This window comes from Lissotriton vulgaris, chromosome 2_1 (assembly GCF_964263255.1).
Source record: "Lissotriton vulgaris chromosome 2_1, aLisVul1.2, whole genome shotgun sequence".
Classification (NCBI taxonomy): Eukaryota; Metazoa; Chordata; class Amphibia; order Caudata; family Salamandridae; genus Lissotriton; species Lissotriton vulgaris.
In genome coordinates, this window is record NC_141687.1 from 2,122,367,607 (window position 1) to 2,122,383,741 (window position 16,135).

Below are 16,135 nucleotides of genomic sequence, written 5' to 3' on the forward strand. Positions count from 1 at the left end.
GCGCGCCCTGCTTTAAGCGTCCTCCACCCTGTCCATCAAGGTGGCCACCTGAATCTGGAGCCGTTTAACGTCTGAGTCTGTCCGCTTTTGTTTGGGCACCAAATCAGCCAGAGTCGCCCCCTGTTCCTTAACAGTATCCGCTGTTTTGGCATGGTCAGCACGAAGCAAATTAAGGCCCGTGGACAGTGAACCAATTTGCGTCTCTAGCGCCTTGCGAGTGTTCCGCAGCTCATGTAAGATGGTATAGAGCTTGAGCTTATCTTCCTGGGCGGGCGCCGCAGTCGGGGGCACATAGCCGGAACCTGTTGCCTCACCCGAACTCACCAGATCTCCCTGGGAGTGGTGCGCATCGTTGGAATCAGGCATCTTCGGTTTAGGGCGCCCCACCTTGCCCATAGTCCCACTACCCAGCGACACCAAGGGAAGGCAGAAAATAGAGGAGTGGTTCGCGTTGCGAGGGCAAACCAGCAAGGCAGGCACCTGTGTGTACTGAGCTACCAGCTAGGCCCAAGGACTGTATACAACTTGCAACAGGGTCGGAGGGGCGACACGTGTGGGGTCCGGTCCCAAACAGGAAGGGCGCGCCTGCAGATAGATTGTCCGCAGTTCAGAAGCACCCACCGCACCCGCGACCAGGAGAGATGTCGCCGACTGCCCAACGTCGCCTGCCGTTGTAATAGGGAAGCAGTGGGGCAGCACGCTGTGTGAGCCTAATGTGTGCTCCACGACAGTCCATCTGCAGGCGCTACGACACGTCTCCCACCCGGTGCGCCCCAATCACAGGCAATGTGTTCATGTATGGGGGAAGGGCGGGCAGCTCCACTCCGCAGGTAAGGTACAGTTATGCAGATGTATCCCCTCAGGGCCCCGGTGATATGGTGGGCCCTCTGGTTGGAAAACGGGCCCAGTCACCGATGGCGACGATGGCAGCAAGAGAGGGGATGGGCAGTGTGGGAAGCCCAGTAGAGTAAATGAAGAGCCCAAACAGGACGCTCACAGCGAGGGAGCTCTCACCGCCCCTCACCGCGTGGAGGCATGTAGCAGGGCAGACGGCGTCACAGGTCACCTCAGGGAAGCCACAGCGGGAGGTTACAGCCTTGTGGAGTCTGTCAACGTCCCTCATTCACACCATCAGGAAGGCCGCCGGGGATCCCCAGGCTCGCGTAGTCATGCGATCCAGGCGACAGGCAGGCAGCATATCCGGACACCTGACACCGATCGCGTTCACCGGTCCGGGGTTGACAATCACAGCTTCACACCTGACCGCCAGTCCTCGCGCCCACCTCCGACTCCTGTGTCAGCTGCCCGTGGTCCCACAGCAGCGGCGCCGTCACAGAAGCACCACGCAGCAGCGGTCGCGGCCCAACTCACAGCTGCAGCGTCCACCTGATTACGAGCAGCAATTCATCACCATCGGGCCGCTCCGCAAGGTAGAACCCGGTTCCATTAAGATTCGTTTGTGTACCTTGCTCCGCTTCACCCCGGCAACACGGCACAGGCAATTATGGGTGCATTAGAACAGGATTTCGAGCGCTCTAGGCCGGAGCTCGCTTACTTAGCGTCCGCCATGCTCGGCAGTTGGCCACGCCCCCGGGTTTGGATCTTACGATCACCTTCGTGATGTCACCCTCTGTGAGGGGATTAAATGTCTTCCAGCTCTTGGGTGCTGGGGAGTGTCTAGGGCAATAGTTGGGTCCAGACTTCCCTGAGGGAGGGTTCTTTGTTTTTGTGGCAGAGGATTGCGCTGGGGTTTTGTTATCCTCCGTTATGGGTGAAGAGCTGCTAGTGGTGCCAGAGTTCAATTTTTGTGATTTTGTCATTGAAGAATTTCGTGAAGTTGTTACATCGTTCCTTTGAATGCACAAAAGTATCTTTGGTTTGTTTAGGGGTTTGTTTTTTAATTATGTTAAAGAGCTCTTTTGGGCGGTTTCTTGCTTTATCTAGCACATTGCAAAAGAAGGTAGTGTTTTCTTTATGATGTGGTTTTTGTATCTCCTACATTCTCTTCTGAGCTGGTAGAGGTGAATAGTGGACAGGTTCCCTCTCCATAGTCTTTCATCAGCTCTTGTCTACTTTCTGAGTTGAGCTCCTTGTTGAACCAGGTTTTTGATGGAGTGTATTACCCTTTTTAAGTTAGCCTGGGCAGCGCATGCACTGCTCTGTGAGGCATGCTGTATTTAGGTATGGACTTGAAGCTCTGCCCACTCTCACCCATATTTTTCATTGGTTTGTAACACTGTCCTTTGTAAACTGTGGCTTTTCAATGGTCAATAAGCTTAGTAGTCCCTCCGTAGTACCGCCTCATTTTGTAACCTCACATGAGGACTGGCCCTTTTATGTGTGTTGTTACTCGGCAGGCTTTAGTTACAGCCTCCAAGCATTGTTTCAGTAACTGTTTTTCACCAAGCTCTATTCCTGGCACTGACCTCTCACTCAGGCAAGTACCGCTCACTTGTCATCTTTCACAACCACAAACTTAACCCCTTAGCTCCTCATAACTACATGAAGAATAAATTTCAACTCATCATATCTCATGCAGTGCTGCTCTAGAGCGTAACTCTCATTCTTAATAGCTTCTCACCCTGGGATTTGGCTCGCACAAGCAGATACACCTATGTGAGCCGCTCCACGTAAGTGGAAGAGACATGTCCAGTGCCCCGGTCTTCCCATTGCCAGTCCTCATTCAAAGTTTAGACTTTCACCTGGCACTGTGTATCCAACATGCTGCGGAGTGGGTCACAGGTCCCTGGTGGCTACAATTTAGCGCGGGGCGCACCCCCTCATTACCGCCTCTGGCTGGGCTCGAAGCTGCTCGGGTACCTCTGCCGCTAAGGTGGCGACTCCCAAGTGCTCTTGGGCTTCAGCCTTGATGCCACTCAGCCTCTACACGTCAGCCATCATGGAAGCCAATGCTCTCCCCTTTCTCTTCCTTATGGGGAGCAACAGAATCAAAGCTACAGCAGGCTGCACCCGAATGGCTAGAGGCCGTGTAGGGTGAACAACTGTACATAAGCCAGACACCCAGACTCCGCAGAGCAGGAAAGAGCCAGAAGTGCGTGATGGAACCCATGTGAGAAACTGAAGAGAGATAGGACTGACAATACGAAGGCAAAAGCTAATAGGAGTAGTCATTTATTGTCGTGCCTAAACGGGACAGTGCGCATGATAGGTTACTTGTTTAGAGTCTATAAGTTTAAGTTGGCTTTTTAAACATAACTAGCAGCCCATCCCGACGTTGTCCGGGTATGAATTGCTGCCGGACAGTATTATATTGTTTTTTAGGATTTTGTTTTGATAGCATTTCTTATCTGTGACAGGCCTGTGAAACGCTCCGATTATCAGTGCACTGCTGATGCACTTAAGAGTGCGCGTTCATAGTGTGTGAACTCGAGTTTCCCTACTTGATTTTTCCTTGCAATATTATATAGCACGAACTCGACAACATGGCATGAGCACAATTTACATTACAGAAGAACACATTCATTTGTGGTAGGCACAGGGAGACAAAGCGATGTACCTGGAATCACAGGATGTTGAGCTGATGCCGAGATTCGAACGTGGCTCCCCAGCTCTAAAGTTCTCAATTCTAGAACTTGTGGAGGGAGGTGTGTCTAAAAGTGTATGTCGGTGCTGGCCATCAATGAGAGAGACCTGTGCATTTTTAAAATGCGTGGTGAAAAGATATGAGTATGTTGCTGGAGATGTGGCACGCCGTGCCACCGATGTACTTACCGAGGGAGGGTAAACACCCATTATTCCGCAACTTTCTTTCCGCATACCATCACTCCGCATACTTTCATTACGAAAGTACCATGACTCCGCAATGCCATTATAACGCATGGCATTACATTTTATATGGCTTTACCACGCATACATTTACAACGAAATTCGTTGTAAAAGCATGCGTTTTTTAATGTTTGGATAAGGTAAGTATGGGTATAGGGGTATATGTTTTGGGGTACTGAGGTATATGTTTTGGGGTCTTTGGGTATTTTAAAGGTTCAGATATAGTTTTGGGTTATGGGGTACAGGTGTAGTTTTAGGGTTTAGGGATAGGTATAGGTTTTGGGGTACAGGGGTATTTTTAGGGTTCAGGGCTAGGTTTGGGTTTTGTGGTATAGGAGTATTTTTAGGGTTCAGGGCTAGGTTTGGGTTTTGGGGTACAGGGGGTATTTTTAGGGTTCAGGGCTAGGTTTTGGTTTTGGGGTACAGAGGTATTTTAGGGTTCAGGGGTAGGTTTGGATTTTGGGGTACAGGGTTATTTTTAGGGTTCAGGGCTAGGTTTGGGTTTTGGGGTACAGTGGTATTTCTAGGGTTCAGGGCTAGGTTTGGGTTTTGGGGTACAGGGGTATTTTTAGGGTTCAGGGGTAGGTTTGGGTTTTGAGGTACAGGGGTATTTATAGGGTTCAGGGTTAGGTTTGGGTTTTGAGGTACAGGGGTATTTATAGGGTTCAGGGCTAGGTTTGGGTTTTAGGGTGCAGGGGTATTTTTAGGGTTTAGGGATAGGTTTGGATTTTGGGGTACAGGGTATATTTATAGGGTTAAGATGGGTTAGTGTTTTACAGGTGTTGGGGTATTTTAAGGAATAAGGGTGGGTTATGATTATGGGGTGCAGGGGTATTTAAAGGGAGCAGGGTGGGATTAGCACACGATACGAGACATGGCATGAAGGACGGAACGTACCACACGCCCCCAGCGTTTGTCACGCCCCCAGCACACGCCCACAGCACAACGCAGACACGCCCACAAGGGACTACTTTGCTGGCACGGTTCTTTTACCTTTTAAATGTATATGGTGGGCGTCTGCATAGCCTATGTCCTTCTGCTGCAACTGCCCTTTCCAACGCTGTATATTGTGTTGTGATTGGTGCTGTGGTTCCTGAGATTACCCGCCTCAAAGGTTTGGGCTCTCTTTTTAGGTCTCGTGGCGTTGAACCACGCGAAGCGCGGTCTCGCCAGAGACCTATTGTTAGGGATTCTTCTTTCCAGGAGAGGGGCAGGACCTGGCCGCGTGCTCGCAATTCAGTGGGCCACGCGCACGCGAACGGGCTCGCTGTGGCCAGCTCCTGTCTCCTCTCCTGGAAAGCTGTACCACACAGCCACACCTACCCCTGCTTACGCATGCGCACACACGAGCACACCTACAGACACGCACGCACACACATACAGAGACCCCCTCCCCCCCTGCCGCCACGCACGCACACACATACAGAGACCCCCTCCCCCCCTGCCGACACACACACACACACACACACACACACACACACACACACACACACACACACACACACACACACACACACACACACACACACACACACACACACACACACACACACACACACACACGCCCCCTCCCCCTACAACTAAGCCCCACTTACCGCCATTGTAGAGTTCTGCCAGCGAAGTGGCGTTCGTAATCGTATGCGTCAGCTATCAGTCCCACGTCCCTCTGTGGGACAGAATGGCAGATGTGAACGCGCCACGGCTTCATCCCGCCTACTTCAAAACCGAAACCTAAATCTCAGGGACTGAGCTCGGCAGGGGGCGTGGCTCCCGCTCCCACGCAGCTGGGTCCTGCCTTGGAAACGAAATTATGCCTGCAGCTAAAACACTTGGGATCTTTTGACAGAAATAGCTGACTCTCAAGCACTGAGGTGTATTTTTTGCTTACCTGGCTGCATACTTACCGCTGTCAGCCGTGTTCCTGAGGTAGCACCATGGCCCCTCGGCCGCCAAAGAAGAAAGTATAGGGCGCCTGCGGCTTCTGCCACCAGCGCGAGTAGACCCCGGTTAGCGGCGTGCTGTACAAGACCCCCGACAACGAGGTGGTGGCCCACTTCAACTGCATGGTAAGAGCTGGAGGGGTGCGGGGCGCGCAGGAGGCGGGTTCTGCATTAACCTGCACTAGAGTGACCAGATGTCCCGGACACTCCCTGCTTTTCAGCTCCCGGCATGCCAGCACTTTTTGAAGACGTTGGTTAAAATAGCATGCATGCTCACATTGTGACTCTCGAAACACAAAGCACACAATGGACTGCACAATGTTTGACGGCATTCCCTGCTTCGCTTCCTGGCCCTTGGTCCCTCGTTCATGTAGCATTGTGGCAGGCGTCGAAGAGCTGTGGTAAGCAATTGATGGTACTTCAGGCCAAGGTTACCTGATCCCAATACACAAGGCAAGAGGTTTATTTCGTAGATCATTATTCACAATACATTATTCAACTCACTTTCGACAAAAATGACATAATTTGAAATGGCAAATCAAGACTTGAAAAAGGGCTCTGTTTTTTCCTTTTAAATTCAATCCAAATAATTTCCTTTACACTTCCATATGTATTTCTTCACTAGCTTCTCCTTCAAATGTTTTATAATTTACGTTCTGGTGCTTGCCATTAGGAAACGATGACTACACCCCCCAAAATTCAATACTAGGCAGATTTATTTATTTTATATATCGCGAACTCGACCCGAAGATATCAGTGTGGTTTACATGAGCACCAGTTATGTTACAGAGTGACACATTCATTTTGTAAGGCACAAAGAAATTGAGTAATTTACTCAGAATCACAGGGTGTTGGGCATCCCTGCCAAGACTGGAACTTAATCCCCCAGCTTCAAGGTCGACAGCTCTAGCCGTTAGGCCGCATCCTCAATTACATTGTGACATGGGAGATCCACAGTATCGCTTTTTTTTCCTTGTGTTTTCAAAACCTGAAAAAAAGTGCACCGCCACTAAAACACTGACTGGTGTTTTGTATCTTTCAAATGTTTAGCTTGCCTTATAACTCCGGATGTCTGCAGTCCTGTGTCAGTGATTTTGCCATGTAATCCTTCCGTGTTCATGGTTGATACCAATTTATAGCTCTACTTATTTGTCTGTGGCACATAAGAAGATATCACTTTTAGATGGGTTCTATAGCTGATCATTAAAATGAAGAAAGACAATGTTAAACAAGCATTAGAAATGCAATAGGTCTCGGATTTATTTGAGTTAGAACTAATGGCATTGTAAATGGCAATGTCTTTTAACCATGTGTTATGGAGTGTATGCATGTGGTATGTAGTAGAATTATGTGGGTTGGATTGGAATTGTAGCAATGGTGGCATGCTGCGCTTTAGATGAATATGTTTAAAACTTAAGTGCACCATACTGCGATTTTCTACGACACTTAATTGTGGATGCGTTAACAATTGATGTGTGCACTGATGGCTGGTGGTGTGTGTGCCTGTAGAAATTGTGCCCTGATGGCTGGTGCTGTGTGTGCTTGGTGGAAGCGTGCCCTGCCGGCTGGAGTGTGTGTGCTTGTTGGAAGCGTGCACTGATGGCTGGTGGTGTGTGTGCGCCTGGTAAAAGCATGCACAGACGGTTGGAGGTGTGTGTGCCTGGTGAAAGCGTGCACTGATGTCTAGTGTTGTGTGCCTGGTGGAAGCCTGCACTGACAGCTGGTGGTGTTTGTGCCCGGTGAAAGCGTGCACTGACGGCTGGTGGTGTGTGTGCCCGGTGAAAGTGTGCAGTGACGGCTGGTGGTGTGTGTGTGTGTGGTTGTGTGTGGTTGCGTGTGTGGTGGTGTGTGTGGTGGTGACAGTGGTGTAGTCTTATGTGTGTGGTCTTATGTGTGTGGTCTTATGTGTGAGGTTTTATGTATGTGGTTTTATGTGTGTGGTCTTGTGTGTGTGGTCTTTTCCTGCACACTCACTCTTACTCTGCAGTCATTCTGCACTCAGTCTGCAATTACTCTGCAGTTATTCTACACTCACTCTCACTCTGCACTCATTCTGCACTCACTCTCACTCTGCACTCACTCTGCACTCATTCTTCACTCACTCACACTCTGCACTCACTCACACTCTGCACTCACTCACACTCTGCAGCACTCACTCACACCCTGCAGCACTCACTCACACCCTGCAGCACTCACTCATACTCTGCAGCACTCACTCACACTCTGCAGCACTCACTCACACTCTGCAGCACCAGAAGAGGCTTGGACGCGCTAACTGAAACCGCTCATTATCCTAAAAAATATTGAAGGCATTAGACGATGAAAAATATGCACATTCGCAAATTCCTCTTAAAGATATTTTAATGTTTTGAATATTGACGAGCCTGGTGTGGTGTGCCGAAGTCTATTTTTGCAATGACATATTTAAACAGTAGAGGCGTGGTCGGCAGATTAAAGTTTCTATCAAACTTTGAGCAAGCAAACAATTGTGCCTGTTCAAGGAGCGAGGACCAGGTTTAACGCTGGAAGACCCGGACAGGATTGCAGGACTGGAGCGAGGTGTCCTATTGTTTATGTGGCTGTAATGTGGCAGCAGCCTGAGAGCGGGATGGGTCAGGTGTCTGTCTGTCTCTGTGCTTTCGTGTCAATGCACCGTAGTCTGTAGGAGTGATTAGTAATAGACGCATTCTAGGAGTATATAACTATTTTTAACAGTACCGTTTGTGGTATAAGTGTTTCTGATTTCTAGCCGTGGGCATTGATATTATGTGGATTTGCCACATAAATCCAGTCTCCATTATTGCAAGGAAATGCACATTATATGGCATAATGCGGCACATTGTGTCAATCTAATCTCGCTTTGTTGTCTTTGGAACAACAAGTAGTATTGTCTGGGCATAAGTTTCAGCTCATTGCTATGCATTCGGCTCACAATTTTGCCAATCGGCTACTAAAAGGTGTACAGTTAACCTTTGAAGTGGCATCTCGAGTTTTAGTAACTGTTGAATCTATTGAGCTAGAAACTATGTCTGTCGAAATTTGCCTCTCTTTCGAGTTTCAAGGGAGGCTCAGAAATACAGGCACTTTCAGGAGGCGTCCACCCCGTGCGTGAAATGCATCATCAGAGCTGTGTGAATAATAACTGCGTCAGTATCGTGAGTGAGGTGCATCATCAGAGCTGTGTGAATAATAACAACTGTGAGGCCGTGCGTGAGGTACATCATCAGAGCTGTGTGAATAATAACAGTTGTGAGCCCGTGCGTGAGGTGCATCATCAGAGCTGTGTGAATAATAACAGCTGTGAGCCCCATGCCTGAGGTGCATCATCAGAGCTGTGTGAATAATAACCGCTGTGAGCCCCGTGCCTGTGGTGCATCATCAGAGCTGAGTGAATAATAACTGTGTCAGCCCCTGAGGTGAATAATAACTGTGTCAGCCCCGTGCGTGAGTTGCATCATCAGAGCTGTGTGAATAATAACAGCTGTGAGCCCGTGTCTGAGGTGAATCATCAGAGCTGTGTGAATAATAACAGCTGTGAGCCCGTGCCTGAGGTGCATCAACAGAGCTTTCCATATCTCACTGGTATGCAATTAAACACATTTTGTCGAGTTACACTCACTCCTGTAATCTCACCCCATCCACATTGCTCATGTCACCCAAATTCCTGCACTCTCTACTACACTGCTTTCAAGAACAGCATACTCTTGCACACACTGCCACTGCTCACCAATTCAAAGTTTGCTAAAAATGTTATGCAACCCATTGTCATACACAATGCCAATAACTCAAACTTTAATGCTGCGAGACCTATTGCATTGTAAATGCTTGTTATTATATTAGTATGGATAGAAAGGATGGCAACTGGGGGGGGGGGGGGCTGCTATCTGGTCCGGGGCAGTCTTTAGTGATGAGTTATAGTGTGATGTGAGCTTGTCTGTTGAGAGCTTGTCTGTTGAGAGCTTGTCTGTTAGGGGGGTAGTAAATTATATATTTTTCTTCGCAGTCAGTTAAGGGGATTTGGTTCAGGTTTCTGGACCATTTGAGGGTTTTCTGAGGGCGTGTAGATGCACTGTAAGCCACCCAAAGAAAAGTGAATTTCTTTCCATTTTACTGCCCATTTTTCTGTGAGAGCACCAATTATTTGTGGATAAATAGTTTGTGAAGGCGCTCCCTGAGGAACATGTGCTTGGACTTTTTTCTCATTGAATAACAATAGCCAGGTTTGCCCAGTGAACAAGAGTGGACCCGCTCTTAAGGATTGGTGACACCTTAGTAGTTGCCCTGAAACTATACGAATACATAAAAGGTTTTCATACTGAATTGTGGAACTGCTCCTACAATGAATGTGATGTCACTTTCTACTGGTTGCACACCTCATCCAGTGAGGTGGTCAGGAAGCGTTTAATACTCATTTACTGATATGTTTATGGAAGACACGGATTAGACCCATTTAGTGACAGGTTAAACTGAACTTCCTTTTTAGCTGTTAACCTTAACACATTTTTGGAAGAAGAGCGTGAACATCCTGTCTAAAGAATGGATATTTTACAAGTACTGAGCAGATGTCATCACTGTAGTGCAACTTTGTTTATACTAATCTAGAATTGGTCCCTGGAAGGCCAGAAAGTAACCTGAGGGACTAAGTTACAGATCACTTATGCAAGGCAAATATTTCTGCTCTCCCGGTAGATCTTCTGGTTCCCCCAGGCCCATCAGACTTGTGGGTGGAGACAAGTGATAGCACTTACTGTCTTACTTCTGAGGTATTGCGACTGAACAGACCTGCTGAAGACCATAGCAATGTATTGTTTTCGGTGGGACCTCTACTTTGATTTTGAGAAATCAAGGAACACAATAATGTCATATTTACAGATCTTTATTATGCATTAAACTAGTGGAGAGGAAATGACACGATTATTGTGACGATTATTAGAGCATTAGCACAGGCAAGTAAATAAAATGAGAATGTAAAGAAAATACAGTACATCTTATGAAACAAATCTAACACAATATTGTAGTAGAAAGTAACCCAGTTCCACATACCTCTTCTTACAGTACCTAACATGAACACAGCCTTAGCATTATTTCAAGTCTTATTCATTAGGTTCTGTGAGCTTTCCTTCCTCTTCTGGTTTTGTGTCTCCCCTAGAGCACGAACCAATTACTTGTGTCCTTTCACTGCTTCCTTTTCAGGTGCGACGTTTTTCTTTTTGGTTAAGCACTCTGCAAGAGTGCACATGTTTTCCATCTGTCTCCCTCATGTATTTTATGTATTGGTGGTTCTTGCTTCCACCCACCTCCTACTTACCTTCATTGGCTGTTCTTGCTCCCCCACTTCCTCGGTTGTACGTGTGTTCCTATCCCTGGATATCCTCCCTCTGTTGTCCATGTGATTCCACATTACCAGCTGCCCTTCCTCCGGTGCCCGTGTACTTCCTCTTCCCTCCCCGCCTTCCATTATCCGTGAGCTCCTCTATCCCTGCCTGCACTCCACTGTTATGTGATTCCCCATCATCTCCTTTGTCCGTGTGCTTCCCAACTTTCACTCACCCACCTTCTGATGTCCGTGTGCTTCTTCGTCTGCCCACCCTTCATAGTCTGTGTGCTTTTTCATACTCCCTGTATCCCGCACCCTTTGTGTTTTGTGTGATTCTCCGTTGTCTCTAACTTGTCCTTCTATCCACCACCTGTTTTGGCTAGTTCGTCACTTGCTCCCCAACACACTCAACCATTTTTTTGTTAAAGCGTATTGCCATTATATGAAAAAGTGCATTAGCGCCATATGGGAAAGGCTAATTTTTACATTTGTAATGACTAATTCATAGAAATTCAATGAAATTTATAGAAAGCAAAACATGCTTGCCTGATTTTGTAGGTGCGGACATCAGTTTTGGTGTGGCCCACAAAACGATACAACAGACATGTAGTAGCTTCAGCAATGCTATACAGCACCTGCACTTCTGTACAGCATGGATAAAATCATTGGCAAAGCCAATAAGTCCCTGGGGTTAGACCTATTGGCTTTACCAATACTTGTTTAACTTACTGAGGCTACTCAAGGCATAGGGCCTGACTTAGTTTGGTGGACTAGTTACTGCATCACAAACTTGCCCAGGGGTGTAACGCAGGCTTCTGTCCTTGTGGCACATGGGGCCCCCATTTAACCTAAAGTATATAAATCTGTGCAAGATATTGGAGACTGAAGGATCCGTCAGCACATTTTGCAGTAGTGCCTATCATTGTGTGTTAAGCCCCTGAATGTGACGGATATTCCCTTTGTCTTATTACAAGTGTCATAAAATCTATTGCATTTGTAAAAAGTGGACCGGATATCTGTCGTATTTGAATTAGTAAACCGACAGCCAAACTCTAAATCAGGCCCTGAGTATCGCAAGGAGGCTATAGAAGAAACCTTGTTGTTAGAATAAATAAAAATCAGACATGAATTATAATAATAGTTTAACTTCAAGTAAACATACATATATCTATTTGATCCTAGCAGGGCATTCATAACTAACATACTAGGGAAGTCATTATAATGTTAAGAACAAATTACTGTTTTTTCTCCGTGTCCCTAATTTTAGTATTTCCGATATGTTTCATTACAGATTACCAAAATAGAAAATGTATGTCATTTGGGGCAACTCCGTGTTTTAAACCTTGCTAGGAACTTCATAACCGTTGTTGAAAATCTTAATGGCCTGGATTCATTAGCAGAACTGAACCTGCGTCATAACGAGATCACATCAGTGGTAAGAGCTAAATGGAATTTATGTATGGGGATGTAGTTTTGCAAATAAAATTAAACATTATTTTGTATATCAAAATTATTGTGGTAGTTCTAGTACTAAAATGTATGGTATACCCGACACACAAAAGACTGGTCCTATGACAATTTCACATCTGTACATTAGAGGACTGATCTTAGCTTGGTACATTGAATTTAACAGAGGATTGGGTGGGGCAGCAATCAGTCATTTATCACTGTAGTTGTTCACGTGTCCATCATTATTACATTTTAATGCAGTATTAAAAATACATCGAAGTCCTTTGCATTCCTTGTAATTGTGTATTTATAGTCACTGCAACTTCTCCTCCAAGACACCTTACATAGGATCCTGCACCACTACTGCCCAGAAGGCAACAAACAACCCAGAACCACTCTATTGTATCATGCTCAACGACCACTCCCGCTGCAAGCACGCTGCGGAAATCTGGGACACAATCACCACCATCTCCACGGACATCGCCTTCATTGCCGAAATGTGGCTCAACCCCTCCTTGTACCCCAACATCACCACCACCACTCCCAACGACTACAGGCTGATACACCAAGACTGCACCGATAAACGAGGAGGTATCACCAGCATCTTCAAGGAAACCATCAGATGCACCAATGATGACGCCACGCCTCTCATGGAATACATTAATTTCCAACTACTGACAGACACAAAGAAATCTGGGACACAATCACCACCATCTCCACGGACATCGCCTTCATTGCCGAAATGTGGCTCAACCCCTCCTTGTACCCCAACATCACCACCACCACTCCCAACGACTACAGGCTGATACACCGAGACTGCACCGATAAACGAGGAGGTATCACAAGCATCTTCAAGGAAACCATCAGATGCACCAATGATGACGCCACGCCTCTCATGGAATACATTAATTTCCAACTACTGACAGACACAAAGACCACGATAAGAGGTACCCTTGCCTACAGACTCACGGGACCCCAGCCAACTTTCTGCAATGCCATCTTTAACCTCATCGACCCCTGGCCATTGACCTCCACCACTATGTCCTACTCTGCAACCTCAATTTTCACACCGACGACCACAGTGACGTCAACTCAATCGCCCTTCTGGAAAACCAGAACAACATCGGCCTCACCCAACTGATCACTGAACCCACGCACAAGGCTGGACATACATTCAACCCCATTTTCACCTGCAGCGACCTAATGAAATTCAGTCACACCTCAAAACTCACCTTGACTGAACACGCCATTGTACACTTCACCATCTCCAATGCCCTGCACAACATCACAAGTGTCACATCTCCCCCCACTGCAGTTAGTGCAAGGTCACCGAACCTCTGTGGACAAAGGCCCTTACCACCACACTACCCGAAGCCTCAGCATACCTCAACCAGGCTGTCCAGAACTTATCCCCCGGATCACCAACTGCGCCTAAAGGGTCACCCCACTTAAACCAACAAAAGTCAACAAAACCTCAGGAGAAGCCAACTCGTACACCCCAGGCCTTAGGACAACCAAGCACAATTGCTACCAACTGGAGAAGAGATGGTGCATCACAAAGAACCCAGACAAAAGAGCTGCTCACAAAACAGCCCTCCGCAACTTTCACCTGCACATCAAGGAAGCAGAGAAAGCAGCCATCACCGCCTGAGTTGACACTGTGATCAACAACACTAAGTAACTCTTCAAAATAGTCAAAGAATTCTCCAACACGACAGCCACAGAGAACTCCATCCACCCCTCCCAAGAACTCTGTGACACCCTGTCAGACTACTTCCACAGCAAGATTGCCATCATCTACAACAATTTCGACCTCCAACCCACCACCCTAAACCTCAACCAACCAGTGAAAACCAGCCAAACGATCACCACCTGGACTCCGCTCACTGCCCAGCCCACCACAGCCATCATGTCTTCCATCCACTCAGGGGCGCCCACCCTCCCCTGTCCCCACCACCATTTCAACCTCGGAATTAACCCAATCAGCATGGAACTCATCAGTATCCTCAACACCTCTATCACCACAGCAACATTCCAGGACAAATGGTAACAGGCAGATTCACCACTATTCAACCTCAGAATTAACCCAATCAGCACCTAACTCATCAGTATCCTCAACACCTCTATCACCACAACAAACTTCCCGTACAAATGGAAACAGGCAGATGTCAGACCCCTCCTAAAGAAACCCTCCATTGACTCCAGCAATCTTCAACGTCTACATGAGCCCCCTCGCAGACATCGCACGCCAGCACAACCTCAACATCATCTCCTACACCGACGACACCCAGCTGATTCTCTCCCTCACCAACGACCCCGCCACCGCCAGAGCCAATCTTCACGAAGGGATGAAAGAGGTAGCCGAATGGATGAAGAACAGCCGCCTGAAACTGAACTCGGACAAGACAGAAGTCCTCATCCTGGGATCCTCACCCTCCGCCTGGGACGACTCCTGGTGGCCCCCCACCCTAGGCAGTGCACCCAAACCAACAGACCACGCACGCAACCTGGGCTTCATCCTGGACTCCTCCCTCTCCATGACCAGACAAGTCAACGCCGTCTCCTCGTCGTGCTTCAACATCCTGCGCATGCTACAAAAGATCTTCCGGTGGATCCCCACCGAGACCAGGAAGATGGTCACCCAGGCCCTCGTCACCAGCCGTCTGGACTACGGCAACTCCCTCTACGCCGGAACCACCGCCAAACTCCAGAAGAGACTCCAGCGGATCCAGAACGCCTCAGCACGACTCATCCTGGACATCCCCCGTCGCAGCCACATCTCCGGACACCTGAGAGACCTGCACTGTCTCCCGGTCAACAAGAGAATCACCTTCCGACTCCTCACCCACGCACACAAAGCCCTACACAACCAAGGCCCAGGATACCTCAACAGCTGCCTCAACTTCTACGCTCCCAAACGCCAGCTTCGATCGACCGGCCACGCCCTCGCCGCCGTCCCCCGCATCCGAAGAGCCACCACAGGGGGACGGTCCTTCTCCTACCTTGCCGCCAAGACATGGAACTCCCTCCCGACCCACCTCCGCCTGACCCAGGACCACCTCGCCTTCAGGAAGCAACTCAAGACCTGGCTGTTCGAGCAGTAGCGGACCCCCCTCCCCTAGCGCCTTGAGACCCTCTGGGTGAGTAGTGCGCTATATAAATGCTTTGATTGATTGATTGATTGAAACATTATCAGCTGATCTGCCTGCTCCCCTACCCAGCCAAAGTACCCTGAGAACCATCAACCAACCGAATTCCTGGAACAAACCCACCTACTGGACGCCTCACAAAAGGGATTATGTGCCGACAACAGCACTGAGACTGCTATGATTGCTGATGCAAATGACATCAGAAATGTCTTTGACCTCAGAGAATCTGTGGCCCTGATCCTCCTCAAGCTATTTGTGGCGTTCAACGCCTTCTCCCACAATACCCTCACCAACAGACTCTACAATATCGGCAGACAGAAAAATGCCACCAAGTGGATCGCCTTATTCCTTACAGGACACACACACAGTATCCAGCTGCCTCCCTTCTTCCCCGCACCCAAGGACATCATATGCAGCATACCCCAAGGATTGAACATCCCTCAGCATCACCTTGTTCAACACCTCCATGACTCCCCTTTCCGGCGTCCTCAGAG

At 48.1% G+C, this 16,135-nt stretch overlaps 1 protein-coding gene across 1 annotated transcript in view; it reads left to right on the forward strand.

Moving 5' to 3' along the window:
* The window catches only part of LRRC49 (leucine rich repeat containing 49), a 1,183,445-nt gene that overhangs the window by 417,496 nt on the left and 749,814 nt on the right, over positions 1–16,135 (forward strand). The window contains exon 8 of the mRNA XM_086959021.1: positions 12,335–12,478. Coding sequence (XP_086815147.1) covers positions 12,335–12,478 — 144 coding nt within the window. The remainder of the gene's footprint in view (positions 1–12,334; positions 12,479–16,135) is intronic.